Genomic DNA, 16,111 nt, shown 5'->3' on the forward strand with positions numbered 1-16,111 from the left:
TGATACAGCGCCACCATGCAGTAGATAATGATGTCACAGGGCTCCTCCAGTCTTCATGCACACAAACTTACTTTCTTTCCACGTCCGTTCAGTTTTTTTTTGTGGACCGTATGTGGACCCATTCATTTCAATGGGTCCAGTGCTCCAGACAAAAAAAAATACCTAGTAGCCATTGGCTCCTGAACTGAAAAATCTAGGAGCCAAATTAAATTTTTTGATGCCAAATCGAAACCGAATCAAAATTTTGGTATCGTGACAACGCTACGCCGATCAGATCGGCATAGGGTTGTTTCGATACCAAAATTTTGATTCGCTTTCGTCACCATAAAAAAGTATTGAGATACTCAATACCATGCAAAAAAAAAAACACACCAAAAAAAGCCGAATGCATTTCGCATTTTATGAAACGTTCGGCCCATAAAAGAAGAGTCCTATCCTATTTTTTGGGGTGACAAGGTGACTAAAAAATGGCGAATCGCATGGTTTTTATTTATTTATTTCTGTTACGGCGCTCACCGCATAGGAGATATTTTTTAATAATTTAATAGTTTGGACTTTTCGGACGCAGCGCTATGTAATATGTTTATTTATTTATTGTTTATATATAAAATTGGGAAAGGGGGGATTTAAACTTAATATTTTAGGGTACTTTCACACTAGCGTTTTTCTTTTCCGGCATAGAGTTCCGTCACAGGGGCTCTATACCGGAAAAGAACTGATCAGGCATATCCCCATGCATTCTGAATGGAGAGCAATCCGTTCAGGATGCATCAGGATGTCTTCAGTTCAGTCATTTTTTACTGATCAGGCAAAAGATAAAACCGTAGCATGCTACGGTTTTATCTCCGGCAAAAAAAAACTGAAGCCTGAATTTTTCCCCATTGGAATGTATTATTCAAAATACCGGGATGCGGGATCCGTGCATGCGCAGACCGTTAAAAATGTGTAAAAAGATACAAGACGCATCTGTCTGTCCGCATGACAAGCGGAGAGATGGATTCGTTCTTGCAATGCATTTGTGAGATGGATCCGCATCCGGATGCGTCTCACAAATGCTTTCAGTCACATCCAGATCGGCGGATCCAGCGGGCAGTTCTGACGACGGAACTGCTTGCCGGATCACACTGCCGCAAGTGTGAAAGTAGCCTTAGTGTTTGTGTTTTTTTGTTTTTTTAACTTACTATTAGCCCCCTTAGAGGCTGGAACCCTTGTCCTATTCACCCTTAGGCCCCTTTCACGTGGGCGAGATTTCTGCGCGGGTGCAATGCTTGAGGTGAATGCATTGCACCCGCACCGAATCCGGACCCATTCACTTCTATGGGGCTGTGCACATGAGCGGTGATTTTCAAGCATCACTTATGTGTTGTCCAGCATTGCAGCATAGAAGTTAATGGGGCTGTGTGAAAATCGCAAGCATCCGCAAGCAAGTGCGGATGCGGTGCGATTTTCACGCATGGTTGCTAGGATGAAAGTCTATTCACTGTGTTATTTTCCCTTATGACATGGTTATAAGGGAAAATAATAGCATTCTTTAATACAGAATGCTTAGTAGAAGGTCAATTGAGGGTTAAAAAAATTTAAAATAATGAACTCACCTCCTCCAATTGATCGCGTAGCTGCCGGTCTCCTGTTCTTTCTTCAGGACCTGTGGTGACATCACTGTGCTCATCACATGGTACATCACATGATCCATCACCATGGTAATGGACCATGTGATGAGCTCAGTGACGTCACCACAGGTCCTTTGACAGGTCCTGAAGAATTAACAGGAGACCGGCAGCTATGCGATCAATTGCGTCACCAATGTTTATTATACTGGGGTGTTGGGGGGGGCGCACTGCACCACCAATGTTTATTATACTGGGGTGTTGGGGGGGGGGAAGCGCACTGTTCCACCAATGTTTATTATACTGGGGTGTTGGGGGGGCGCACTACGCACCAATGTTTATTATACTGGGGTGTTGGGGGGATGGGTGCACTGCGCCACCAATTAAGATAACTGACCTGTTAATACAAATACAGGAGGTGGGTGCCGGAATCAAATAGCCGACACCCGACCTCTATGACAGGGAGCTGCGATACGCTGCAGTTAACCCCTCAGGTACCACACCTGAAGGGTTAACTGCCGCTGATCGCAGCTCCCTGTCATAGAGGTCGGGTGCCGGCTATTTGATTCTGGCACCCACCTCCTGTATTTGTATTAACAGGTCAGTTATCTTCATTGGTGGAGCAGTGGCCACAGCCCCTCCCCTCCTCCTCCTGTCTCTCTTCTGACTGTCAGCGGCGGCAGCAGCACGGGGGGAGGGAGAGACTCCTCCACTGGGCTGCTGAGAAGAACGGCGGCGGCGGGACAGAGAACTATCATCGCCTGTGCCCCGTCGCTGTATTCAACGGCAGAGCTGCGGCGGCGGGTCTAGTCGCAAATGGCGACAAGACTAAAAAGTCTTGTCGCCATTTGTAAATTCTAAATCGCATTGGCGACCATTTTGGTCGCCATCTGGAGCCCTGAATGGGTCCCTCAAAAAATGGAAGTTACTCTGTGTGCATTACGTTTCCGTATGTCCGTTCCGCAAAAATTTTTTATTTGTCCCATTATTGTACGCATTATGGACAAAGTTAGGCCTGTTCTATTAGAGGCCAACTATACGTAAAATATGGAATGCACACGGACGTCATCCGTATTTTTTGCGGACCGCAACATACATACGGTCGTGTGCATGAGCCGGAAAGTTAGATAACTGTGTATTGCCACGCTTACATGCACCAACCGAGCAGGCAAATATTGGGAAGGAATCTCTACTTCCCAATAATTGTCTGCTCATCAGTGGACATGCAGCTATAACCTTCACTGTACGGGGATGAGCAATGGCTACTGCAATCCATCATCCTCATCCAAATTTATTGTTTCCGGGCAGCAGATCGCTGTTTACACAGAACAATCTGCTGCCCAGAAATAATGTTTAAAGTGCTGCATAAATGACTACTTCTCCTGATGAGTGAGGTGATCGACGGCCAACTATCGGGAACATGTATTTGTACAACTGTTCATTCCCAATAATGGTCCTGTATCAGTCTGTTTCCCTCACAGAGGATTGTCTGGGCAATTGTTAGAAAAAAAAAAACTAATCTCAGGGCTCAGGGCTAGGTCAGCCTCTGCACACTAACAATGCGTGTTTCACTGACAGCAAGCAGAGATCTCAAAGGATTGGAGAACCCTTATTATATAATATTACAGAGCTCACCTACCCTCTACTATAAGTGGATACTCTTGCAATTAGTATACCTTTTGCTACAATCTACAGACATTACGTAAGCTCATCTATAGGGGGGTCGGGCAAGTTCTGTTCTTATGTCTCATGTGTTTTCAGGAAGCATCTACATCTACAGTGTATTGTGTAGGGAATATTTAGTTCAGTCATTTTCCACAGTAAAGGGCATCTGTCATGCTCCCACTGCTGAGAAGAATTAAGTGTTAATGCATGCAAATGAGCTTCTAGGAGCAACGGGGGCGTTGCTGTTACTCCTAGAGGCTACGCTTTCTCTGCTACTGCCGCTCCCTCTCCACTTTGACTTACAAGGCCAAATGTTATGACTCTCTCTTACACTACCTGGCCCTGTCAATGAAAGTGTAGAGGCCACTGCAGGTGCAGAGAGAGCAGAGCCTCAAGGAGTAATGGCAACCCGTTGCTCCTAGAGGTTTATTTGCATACATTAGAACATCATTTTTCCCAGCGGTGTGGGCACATATAAACATGGGACCAACACAGATGCCTGCAGCTTCCAGAAACACATGCAAAAGGTCAGGCAGTTTCATAGGTACAAATCTGCTGACAGATGCCCTTTAAAGCCTCACCAGTGGACATAGATACAGGAAAGTCAGCTATTTGCCGCCCCCCCCCCCCCCCCCCCCCAATCCATTTTCCGAATGCTCTGCCCCTGCGCTAGATGTCTGGATCACGTTATACAATTATTGGACGAGTGTCTCACGTTTGATGAACTTGCGTAGCTCAGCTTTTTCCTCCAGGCGAGTCTGTAAATTGAGGAACTCGCGGTACCTTCGGTTGACGGTGTGATAAGCCATTGGCTGAAGCGTGCCCAGGGACTGGCTGTCCAGAGCCGTGTCGTACTGTGGGACACAGAAACATTCATGAAGTGGTAATTTCACAGATGCAGCCCACCCCCAGCGCCCTTACTGCCTGCAGACTGCACATGTGTAGCGTCAGCGAATGTTAATATTCACGCCGCACGTCTGCCGTGGTCACTTTCCTCACACACATTGTTCTCAAAGTAATTAAATGCCTGACCGACTTCCGCTCGCTTCCTTTGAAGATGCAACGCCCCGTGGGTTTACACTCAGCCCCTTCCAGGCACTTAGCGCTATTACTGGACCTTTGAAGTTGTTCAGTACAACAAATGCTGATTAATTTTACATGTTTTAGCGATTAGATCTCATTTGTCGACTTTAACTCAAATTAATCACAGTCTCCAGGGTGGGAAGAAACACTGAACCAAAGGGACTGTGAAGCGAAGATATATATTATAGTCATATATTGCCTGCATATTCGTTGCTTTATAAGGTGTAACCCTACTCATACACATTTCACATTCAAAGTACATCATGTATTCTCCTGGAGTAGCATCCAGAGCTGCACTCACAATTCTGCTATCACATGATTTCTTGTGCTCCAGTCACCTCGAGAGCTGCCACAGCAAATCTGCTACTTTTAAGATGGCCATAAACCCCCCTTGTATGTTGGCCAAACACGCCAATTTTGGCAGGATTGCCTATCTAAAATGTGTGGGAACCTCCCTTAGGACAGAACGGTTGGACATTTCGAGCAAGCATGTCTACGAGTGTGTGTGGGGGGGGGGGGGGGGGGGGAAACCATACAAACTCGGCAGCAGAGCAAAAATATCCAAAGAAAAATATCCAGAGTAATCCCAATCAAGAAATGCTGGAAGGTGTAATCTCAGTAACCTCAAATTACCCTTTATCAAGCAAGCTGTATAGTAAATATGGATCCTATTCCTCACCACCCGATTCTGATCTTTACTTTGCAGCACTGAGATCTCCAATATTATGAAGTGACACTTTACCTTTATAGTGTACAGCGTGTAGGGATGAGAACCAGTCCCGCTGTGCTCACGTGCTGTTATGGTACCCGTAATTCGTAGATTTTGGATTAGTACTGGTCCGTCAGGGCTACTGAGGGGTATAAAGCTGAATGGATGAATAGGGGCAGTGGGGGAGGATGTGATATTGGGGGAAGCATCAATTGGACTCAACCCTTCTTTGTCATTAGGAGGTACAGTTATAAATTCTGAATCCAGACCTGTGGGCTCAATCAGGATCTCCGGGCGAGAAGGTGTCCCCCCATGCATGGTCATACAGGCCTCTTCAGACAGGGCAAACCCACTTTCATCATGAGCAGGGACAATGGGGCTCTCAGCTGGGGTCAGTGAGTCCAAGCAGCAGTCAGATAAGAGGTCATCAGATGAGTTCATCAATGGAGGGTCCAGTTCCCGTCCAAAGTCAGAAAGGGGAGACTCCAGCTCAGATTCCTCACAGAGGAAGAAGGGGCTGCAAGGTTCTGGAGGGTGAAGATACTGCCCTGAGAAGATATCTAACTTATCTTTACATGAGCCCAGAAAATCCATGGTTTCCATTGTGTCTCTAGCCCTTCCCTCCCCCTCATGTTCTAGATCAGCGTTATCCATCATCTCATAATTGGACATGGTACCTGACAGTGGTGAGGGAAGGATGAGCTGAGGAGCTGAATCCTGACTTGGCCCCAAAGGAAGTGACCTGGGAACAGTTGGTGGAGCAGAAGCATCACCCTTCTCCTCTTCTACTTTCAGTGGCAGCTTGGAAAATATGTTGGTCAACACAATGTTAATCCAATCTGGTTCGGACATTCTTCCCACAAGAGGAAGGATAACATTACAAGCTATGAGCTCCACCACTAAATGTCTTCCAGTTCGAGTCTCCAGGTGCGGCTGAGGAACCAGCTCTGTCAGCAGGAGATCAACCAACCAGCGACTGTGGGCCACCTCATCTGTGCTGCTTGACATGGCCGGGTGGGCAGGACTCAGCTCCTGGTAGGCTTCCCATAATCGTGACTCCCTTTCGGATTGGTCACTGATGCCTTGCACTCGTGCTTTTGCCCATTTATGGCATTGAAGGTGACAACCAGCCAGAATGAGCAATTTCCTCGTTAGATCCTCCCGATCTGTAGAGTTTAACTTTCTCTTCAGCTCCATGGACAAATCCCACATGACTCTACTGACTTCATCCTCAAATGCAGTTTCATGGCTTAGCCTTCGATACCAGGAGGACACAAAGTCCCGGACAATCTTCTGAATGGTCAGGCCGATCTCTTTGTCCAGCTGCACCTCAGCATCTGGACACTGGCTGTTGTGTTCTAAAGTGATAAATCTCTCTAAGTGAATGGAGGTGGTGCTGCCAAGTATAAACGGTGGCCCCAACCAGGCTCCGATGGCAGCTATGACCCCGGAGAATAGAAGGAGAAGCCAAACATTCACCAAGAGATGGACAAGTATCAACCAGGCTACAATGACCCCAACAATAAGGAACTTCCACTTCTTGTCTTTGGGCAGTGGAGCCTTACACTTCATAATCTCCATGTCCCCACCTGTGAAAAGAATATTAGAGAGGTGAGGAACATATTAGAGATATGAGGAGAATATTAAAGAGGTGAGGAGAATAACAAAGTGGTGAGGGGAATAGCAAAGGGGAGAAGACTATCAGAGAGGTGTGGAGAAAGTATTGAGGAGCATATCATAGGGGGTGAAAAGAATATCAGAGGGGGTGGGAAGAATATCAGAGGGGGGTGGGAAGAATATCAGAGGGGGGTGGGAAGAATATCAGAGGGGGGTGGGAAGAATATCAGAGGGGGGTGAGAAGAATATCAGAGGGGGGTGAGAAGAATATCAGAGGGGGGTGAGAAGAATATCAGAGGGGGGTGAGAAGAATATCAGAGGGGGGTGAGGAGAATATCACAAGAGAGAGTAGAATATTAGAGGGTTGAGGAGAATATCACAGGGTTGAAAAAAGTATCAGAAGCTTAAAGAGAATATCAGAGGGGGGAGAATATCAGAAGGGAGAGTAGAGTATCAGAAGGGCGAGTAGAGTATCAGAAGGGCGAGTAGAGTATCAGAAGGGCGAGTAGAGTATCAGAAGGGCGAGTAGAGTATCAGAATGGTGAGGAGAATATCAGAGGGATGACTAGAATATCAGAGGGAGTAAAAACAATATCAGGGGAGGAGAAAAGTCTAACATAGGGGGTGAGGAGAATATAAGAGGGGTGAGGAGATTATCAGAGGGGTGATGTTTTTCCCAGTAGAGTAACTTTGTTAGGAGCACAGGCATACTATAGTTTTTATTGCCACCATTTTGGGATATATAAGCATATATAAGACTTTTTGATAACTTTTCATTCTATTTTTATTTTTTTTACTTTCATTCTTAGTCCCCTTAAGTGAACTTGGACATGATCCTTTGGTCACTTATACCAAAGACTGCAATAGTATACTACTGCAGTTTATGTTATTATTATTTTTTTTTACTGGCTTATCAGGCAGTTTGCTGTGGCAGGCCTGGGAGCCTTCACAAGACCACAAGCTACCATAGCAACCCATCAGAACCCCACGATTTGGCCAGAAGACAGAAGGAGCTCTTCCCTCTGACTAGCATTTCAAATGGTGCGGTCGCGACTGACTGCAGCACCTTAGGTCTTAAATGATTAGGATAGGAGTTAACTCCAATCCTGGTCATTGCAGCCAGATGTCAGCTGTATTACACGTATGGAGCGGACTCAACTCGGGAGTCCGCTTCATACCTGACTTACATGCAAATTTTGTATAGTTATATCATTTCATATTAAGGAGTTGGTAAAAACAAGCGCCGTCAGGAGAAGATCAGAGAGTTGAGTAGAATATCACCAGGGTGAGGGACCATAGTGTTGAGGAGAATAGCAGAGGGGTGAGGAGGATATTAAAGAGGAGGGGAATAAATCGGAGGGATGTGGAGGATATCAGAAAGGTGAGGAGGATATCAGAGAGATGATGAAAACATTAGGGGTGGGGGGTGAGGAGAATATAAGAGATGTGAAAATATCAGAGGGATGAGGAGAATATTAGATGGATGAGAAGAATATCAAAGGAGTGATAATGAGGATACCTCCTGGGTGGGCAGAATATCAGAAGGGTAAGAAGAATATCAGGAGGGCGTGGAGAGTATCAGAGGGGTGATGAGAATATCAGGAGTGAGGAGGATATTAGAGAGGTATAAGGGATATCAGAGAGGTGAGGAAAACATTAGAGGGAGGAGTGAGGAGAACATAAGAGATGTGAAAATATAAAGAGGGATGAGGAGAATATCAGAGGACAGAGAAGAATATTAGATGGATTAGGAGAATATCAAAGGGGTGATGATGATGATAATAATAAAAAGATGAGGGGAATATCAGAGTAGTAAGTAGTATGCAGGAATTCAGTGCCCCTGCCATTAATTTTTTTCTACTGGCATAATTGCAGGTATTTTCCTATGTGGACTATTACTAATGAGCGCATCCATTGTGGTTGTGTTGAAAAAAAAACTCACCTCTTCTATTTGATTGCGTCGCGGTCAGGATCTGTGCTCCAGCGTGATGACGTTTCACAGCATTGGAAGCAGCATGACCTGCCAAACGTCGTCACGCTGGAGCGCAGGTCCTATCCTGAGCTTCCAGTGACTAGTGCCAGCCAGTGTTCAATGTGGTGCGATCAAATGGATGAGGTGAGTTGTTTTTTTTTTTTGCACAAGCAGAGAAGGGGGTATTATTAATATTGGGGGCACTAATAGGGGCATTATTAATATTGGTGAGCATTATTAATTCTGGCGGTCCCTTATGGGGGCATAACTATTACTGGCGGCACTAATGAGGGTATTATTAATACTGGGGGCACTAATGGGGGCATTAATATTACTGGGGGGCACTAATGGGGGCATTATTAATACTGGGGGGCACTAATGGGGGCATTATCAAAACTGGGAGCCACATTATGACATAGCAATATTATGTAGAAAAACAAACAAAAAACGCAGAGGGTCATATACTATTCTGAAATATGCCAAAATTAGGCGTATTTTAGGCGACCCCCACCCCGCTGACATCAGGTCTAAATGGCGTGGGCGGGGAATGTGACAGGACAGGTCTGTTTCAGGTATGGAAAATAGTCTAAATGTAAGACAGCTCGGAAGCTTACATTTAGAAGTAGCGCTGGATGCGCCAAAGTTATGGAGAGGCCGGCGCCTCTTCATAACCTCGGCGGAACCACCGCCAGCTATGGGCTTTTATTAAGACCAGTCTTAATAAATATGCCCCGCATTCTTTATTTTGAGCATCTGTTATGCCTATTTTGCAACTGTTTGTGTCAGTTCCGTCAGATCTGTTATTTTTGACGGGCGAAAAAGTCCTCCTCGCAGAACTTCTTCTTTCGTTAAAAACAACAGATCTGTGATGGAACTGACACAAACGGTTGTAAAATAAGCATAAAAGATGGTCTAAAATAAAGAATCCATAAAATAAAAAAAATATTCTGTTCTTTTGACGGATCACAAGAACGGAAAACAAACCGGTGATGTGAACGTGGCTTAAGGCTACATCCACACAACAGTGAAAAATTGCTGTGTAACGGCCGTTTAAGTAACACGGCCTTTTTTTTAACACCAAAGAGAGTCAATGGTTCTATTCACATGGCTATTTTTTTACCGGACAGTGAATAGCAGCTGTCAAAAAATTGGCAGTTTTCATGTTTTTCAGACCTCATTGAAATCAACGGGGACGTTTTTAACGGCTGCTTACACAGAACTTGTAGTTAAAAATGGGTACACTGGGACAATACAGCCTTTTAAGGGTTAAAAAAAATACTCACCTCATCCACTTGCACGCACAGCGGCAGTCTCTTCTCTCTTGATTCAAAAAGGCTTAATGACATCACCACATGCTCAAGAGTAGCGCAGGTCCTTCGGCAGGTATTTTTCAATCAAAAGAGTAGAGACTTTTTTTTTTCTTTCTACAAAACATTAAAGCTGGGGGCCACTATAGGGGACATTAATAATGTTGGGGGTCACTATGGGAGACATTTCTAATGCTGGTGGCCACTATCGGGGGACATTTCTAATGCTGGGGGCCAGTTCTAATGCTCGGGGCCACTATGGGGGACATTATTACCACTGGGGCCACTATGGGGGACATTACATTAGTGAGGGGGCAAAAATGGGGAAAAAGGCACCAGAACCTGCAAAGTCTTGTGTAGTTATGGAAGATGTCTTATTTTTGTTATCTGTTAATTTTTTCACAGATTCGCTCGTGGACTGCGACGGATTCGCTGGACCACATGAAAATGTGTCATATGGAATAAAATGGTTACAGGGGGCTGTAGTTGGGGGATTTTTATTTAAATAAATGTTTTGCTTTGTACATTTTATAGCAGTGGTAGTAATGGAGGTATCTAACAGACGTTTCCATAACTATCACTGGGACTTATTGTCAGTCAGCGGTGTTCTTCCACCATAGAGCTGACATTGACCCCCCTCCATTACCTCGGGACCCAAAGCCACAGGGGTGGTGGGAAGAGCCGGATTGTTGTCAGGGCTGAAAAAACTTTATATGATAGTTCTACTCTTGAGGTGGCTGCGGGCTGGTATTTTTAGGGTGAGAAGGGGCCAATAACAATGGACCGTTCCATCCTGATAATGTCAGCCCCCACTTGTTGGTTAAATCTTGGCTGGTTATATAAAAAGGGGGGGCCCCTAATTCTTTATTTTTTGGGTGGGGGCCTTTTTTTTCATAAACAGCCATAGATTAACCAATAGCTGGGAGCTGACATTATCAGGATGGGACTGTCCATGGTTATTGGCCCCTTCTCACCCTAAAAATACCAGCCTGCAGCCACCTCAAGAGCGGAACCACCATATAAAATGGTTCCAGCCCTGATGACAACCCGACTCTTCCCAGCGCCCCTGTGGCTTAGGGTACCGGGGTAATGGAGGGGGGTTAATGTCAGCTCTGGGGTGGAAGAACACCGCTAACTGAGAATAAGTCCCAGTGATAGTTATGGAAGCGTCTGTTAGATACCTCCATTACTACCACTGCTATAAAATGTACAAAAAAAAAAAAAACATGATGGAAAAAACTTAATTTAAATAAACATGCCACAACCTCAGCCCCCTGTAACCATTTTATTCCATACATTTCACATGACTCTTTCATCTAGTCGAGCGAATCTGTCGCAGTCCAAGGGCGGATCTGTGAGAAAATAACACAAATTTACGGCAAAATAATAAAACCTTTGCAAGAGAAAATGGCTTCCCCTTCACACAGCTGATCGGCCGGGGTGCATGGAGTCTGACCCCTGCTGATCCTGAGCAGAGGCCATCAATGTTAAACCCCTTTAAAGGGAATCTATCACCCCGATTCTGGACCAGTAACACATAAGTAGTAGTGACATAGGGAGTCCAGATCACAATTTTTTTTTTCCAACTGCCCCCTGTCCCCCACTGTCAGAGCTCAGATACCCATCAAACACAGGCAACAAATTTGCTTTATTTTCAAAAAAGCATTGGTGTCAAATAACACCCGGTGTTAAGCCATGGTGGTGTGGCCAGGGTGAGACTGGCCCACCAGAGCACTAGAGGATCCTCCGATGGGCCAAACCTCTGACAATAGTGGACCCCTAATACAAACATGGCCCTTAAAGAGGACCTTTAATGGTTTTTGCTTAGTTTAATTAAATACCTTTCCTTGCGGGGTAACCCCCGCTGATGCCACCACCCTGTCTGTTTTTTTCAAATATCGCTCCTACGCCCTGCTGTTCCCCCCCTGCAGTTTTCCCGCTCAATCCTGAGCCTCGGTACAGGGAGGAGGAGACCCCAGGGTTTCTCAATGGGAGTCTCCTTCTCCCTGGCTGTGCCGCGATCCAATCACAGCCAGGGGGAAGGAGAAGCCCAGAGAAACCCTGGGGTCTCCTCCTCCCTGTACTTAGGATTAACATACTGAGCAGGAAAACTGCAGGGGGGCACAGCGGGGCGTACGAGTGATATTTGAAAAAAACAGGCAGGGTGGCGGCATCAGCGGGTACCCCGCAAGAAGAGGTTTTTAAGTAAACTAAAAAAAAAAACATGAAAGGTCCTCTATAGAAAGAGGGGGGGCGCTCAGAACCATTTCCTCTGGTGGTCCCAAGGGACGTCAGTCCGGCTCTGGGTGTGGCTTAACTTGGCCGGCATTTTTAGTTGGGAAAGTGGCAACCCTAGTCACACGGTAATAGAAATACGGGCCATGGAGTAACCAGACTCACACAATGGATTGGGCTGGTTGCACCCCAGTGATATCATAAGTGAGCGTACCCTGAGAGATGTCAGTATGACCACTACGTTGTCACCAGCGCCATCTTCCTGCCTGGAGTGCCGGAGTGAGGATCATGCTATATGTCCAACATGTCACCCATACAGTCTGCACTCACCTGTCTCTCCAGCCTCTCTCTGCAGATGTGACATCATCACTGACCTATCCTGGCTCTCATCAGGACATCTCCTGGCTGATGACTGGTGGTCACTGGCTGTCACTCTGCTGTCTTAATATCTGGATGTCACGGGCTGTCACTCGCGTCATTCTGTATCTGGGGATGAAAAATAGTCACTTCTCTTTGCTGTCACTCTACATGCACTCTCTCTGCTGTCACTCTACATGCAGTCTCTTTCAGTCTGTTTCTTTGCTCTCACTCTACAGTGTCTCTCTGCTGTTCTACATGGAGCATTTTTTTCTCTAAGATGTGACTCTACATGCAGTCTTTCTTGGTAATCATTTTACATGCAGTCTCTGCTGTTAATCTACATGCAGTCTCTCAGCTGTACAATCAGTCTCTCTCTGATGTCACTCTACATTCAGTCTCTCTGCTGGCACTCTACATGCAGTCTCTCTGCTGTCACTCTACATTCAGTCTCTCTCTGCTGGCACTCTACATGCAGTCTCTCTGCTGGCACTCTACATGCAGTCTCTCTGCTGTCACTCTACATGCAGTCTCTCTGCTGGCACTCTACATGCAGTCTCTCTGCTGTCACTCTACATGCAGTCTCTCTGCTGGCACTCTACATGCAGTCTCTCTCTGCTGTCACTCTACATTCAGTCTCTCTGCTGTCACTCTACATTCAGTCTCTCTGCTGTCACTCCACATGCAGTCTCTCTCTGCTGTCACTCCACATGCAGTCTCTCTCTGCTGTCACTCTACATGCAGTCTCTCTGCTGTCACTCTACATGCAGTCTCTCTGCTGTCACTCTACATGCAGTCTCTCTGCTGTCACTCTACATGCAGTCTCTCTCTGCTGTCACTCTACAGTCTCTCTCTGCTGTCACTCTACAGTCTCTCTCTGCTGTCACTCTACATGCAGTCTCTCTCTGCTGTCACTCCACATGAAGTTTCTCTCTGCTGTCACTCTACATGCAGTCTCTCTGCTGTCACTCTACATGCAGTCTCTCTCTGCTGTCACTCTACAGTCTCTCTCTGCTGTCACTCTACAGTCTCTCTCTGCTGTCACTCTACAGTCAGTCTCTCTGCTGTCACTCTACAGTCAGTCTCTCTGCTGTCACTCGACATGCACTCTCTTTCAGTCTGTTTCTTTGCTCTCACTCTACAGTGTCTCTCTGTTGTTCTACATGGAGCATTTTTGTCTCTATGATGTGACTCTACATGCAGTCTCTCTGCTGTCACTCTACATGCAGTCTCTCTGCTGTCACTCTACATGCAGTCTCTCTCTGCTGTCACTCTACAGTCTCTCTCTGCTGTCACTCTACAGTCTCTCTCTGCTGTCACTCTACAGTCAGTCTCTCTGCTGTCACTCTACATGCAGTCTCTCTGCTGTCACTCTACATGCAGTCTCTCTGCTGTCACTCTACATGCAGTCTCTCTCTGCTGTCACTCTACAGTCTCTCTCTGCTGTCACTCTACAGTCTCTCTCTGCTGTCACTCTACATGCAGTCTCTCTGCTGTCACTCTACATGCAGTCTCTCTGCTGTCACTCTACATGCAGTCTCTCTGCTGTCACTCTACATGCAGTCTCTCTGCGGTCACTCTACATGCAGTCTCTCTCTCCCTGTCACTCTACATACAGTCTCTCTGCTGTCACTCTACATGCAGTCTCTCTGCTGTCACTCTACATGCAGTCTCTCAGCTGTCACTCTACATGCAGTCTCTCTTGCTGTCACTTTACAGTCTCTCTTGCTGTCACTCTACATTCAGTCTATGCTGTCACTACATGCAGTGAATCAGCTGTCAGTCTACATGCAGTCTCTCTGCTGTCACTCTACATGCAGTCTCTCTGCTGGCACTCTACATGCAGTCTCTCTGCTGGCACTCTACATGCAGTCTCTCTGCTGGCACTCTACATGCAGTCTCTCTCTGCTGTCACTCTACATTCAGTCTCTCTGCTGTCACTCTACATTCAGTCTCTCTGCTGTCACTCCACATGCAGTCTCTCTCTGCTGTCACTCCACATGCAGTCTCTCTCTGCTGTCACTCTACATGCAGTCTCTCTGCTGTCACTCTACATGCAGTCTCTCTGCTGTCACTCTACATGCAGTCTCTCTGCTGTCACTCTACATGCAGTCTCTCTCTGCTGTCACTCTACAGTCTCTCTCTGCTGTCACTCCACATGCAGTCTCTCTCTGCTGTCACTCTACATGCAGTCTCTCTCTGCTGTCACTCCACATGAAGTTTCTCTCTGCTGTCACTCTACATGCAGTCTCTCTGCTGTCACTCTACATGCAGTCTCTCTCTGCTGTCACTCTACAGTCTCTCTCTGCTGTCACTCTACAGTCTCTCTCTGCTGTCACTCTACAGTCAGTCTCTCTGCTGTCACTCTACAGTCAGTCTCTCTGCTGTCACTCGACATGCACTCTCTTTCAGTCTGTTTCTTTGCTCTCACTCTACAGTGTCTCTCTGTTGTTCTACATGGAGCATTTTTGTCTCTATGATGTGACTCTACATGCAGTCTCTCTGCTGTCACTCTACATGCAGTCTCTCTGCTGTCACTCTACATGCAGTCTCTCTCTGCTGTCACTCTACAGTCTCTCTCTGCTGTCACTCTACAGTCTCTCTCTGCTGTCACTCTACAGTCAGTCTCTCTGCTGTCACTCTACATGCAGTCTCTCTGCTGTCACTCTACATGCAGTCTCTCTGCTGTCACTCTACATGCAGTCTCTCTCTGCTGTCACTCTACAGTCTCTCTCTGCTGTCACTCTACAGTCTCTCTCTGCTGTCACTCTACATGCAGTCTCTCTGCTGTCACTCTACATGCAGTCTCTCTGCTGTCACTCTACATGCAGTCTCTCTGCTGTCACTCTACATGCAGTCTCTCTGCGGTCACTCTACATGCAGTCTCTCTCTCCCTGTCACTCTACATACAGTCTCTCTGCTGTCACTCTACATGCAGTCTCTCTGCTGTCACTCTACATGCAGTCTCTCAGCTGTCACTCTACATGCAGTCTCTCTTGCTGTCACTTTACAGTCTCTCTTGCTGTCACTCTACATTCAGTCTATGCTGTCACTACATGCAGTGAATCAGCTGTCAGTCTACATGCAGTCTCTCTGCTGTCACTCTACATGCAGTCTCTCAGCTGTCACTCTACAGTCTCTCTTGCTGTCACTCTACATGCAATCACTCAGCATGCAGTCTCTCTCAGCTGTCACTCTACAGTCTGTCTCTCTCTCTCTCTCTCTCCCAGCCGTCACTCCCTCTTCCATTCTCTGTACCTGTTGTCTAATGTCTTGGTCTCTCGCTGTCGCAGTCCCGGGAGTGACGTCACGAGCGCCGGTGATCTGCAGGATGACGGCTGCACTCCTCTACGGACAGCGACACCTGGTGGTTGGAGGGTGGAGTGACCTGCATTTCCTGTGCCACAGCGCGGGACGGTATCACTGCAGGGGGGAGGGAAGCTGACTGTACACGGCTATAGCAGCACAGCCCGACGTGATGATGATGGTCTGCCAGTCAGCTGACAGTGTAGAGTGTACACCCATGCATGGGGGTGTATAGATGTCGGGCTCATGTTTT

General features: G+C 46.6%; 1 protein-coding gene across 2 annotated transcripts in view; it reads right to left on the reverse strand.

Moving 5' to 3' along the window:
* SNX19 (sorting nexin 19) overlaps nt 1-15,930 on the reverse strand; it is a 31,794-nt gene extending 15,864 nt beyond the window's left edge. For both annotated transcript variants that reach the window (XM_040432182.1, XM_040432173.1), the window contains exons 1-4: nt 15,811-15,930; nt 12,526-12,681; nt 5,098-6,653; nt 3,988-4,126 (exon numbers count right to left, since the gene is read on the reverse strand). In XM_040432182.1, the coding sequence (XP_040288116.1) occupies nt 3,988-4,126; nt 5,098-6,653; nt 12,526-12,562 (1,732 nt within the window). In that variant the 5' untranslated portion in view covers nt 12,563-12,681; nt 15,811-15,930. The remainder of the gene's footprint in view (nt 1-3,987; nt 4,127-5,097; nt 6,654-12,525; nt 12,682-15,810) is intronic.
* Nucleotides 15,931-16,111: the final 181 nt, after the last annotated feature.

This window comes from Bufo bufo, chromosome 1 (genome assembly GCF_905171765.1).
Source record: "Bufo bufo chromosome 1, aBufBuf1.1, whole genome shotgun sequence".
Taxonomy (NCBI): Eukaryota; Metazoa; Chordata; class Amphibia; order Anura; family Bufonidae; genus Bufo; species Bufo bufo.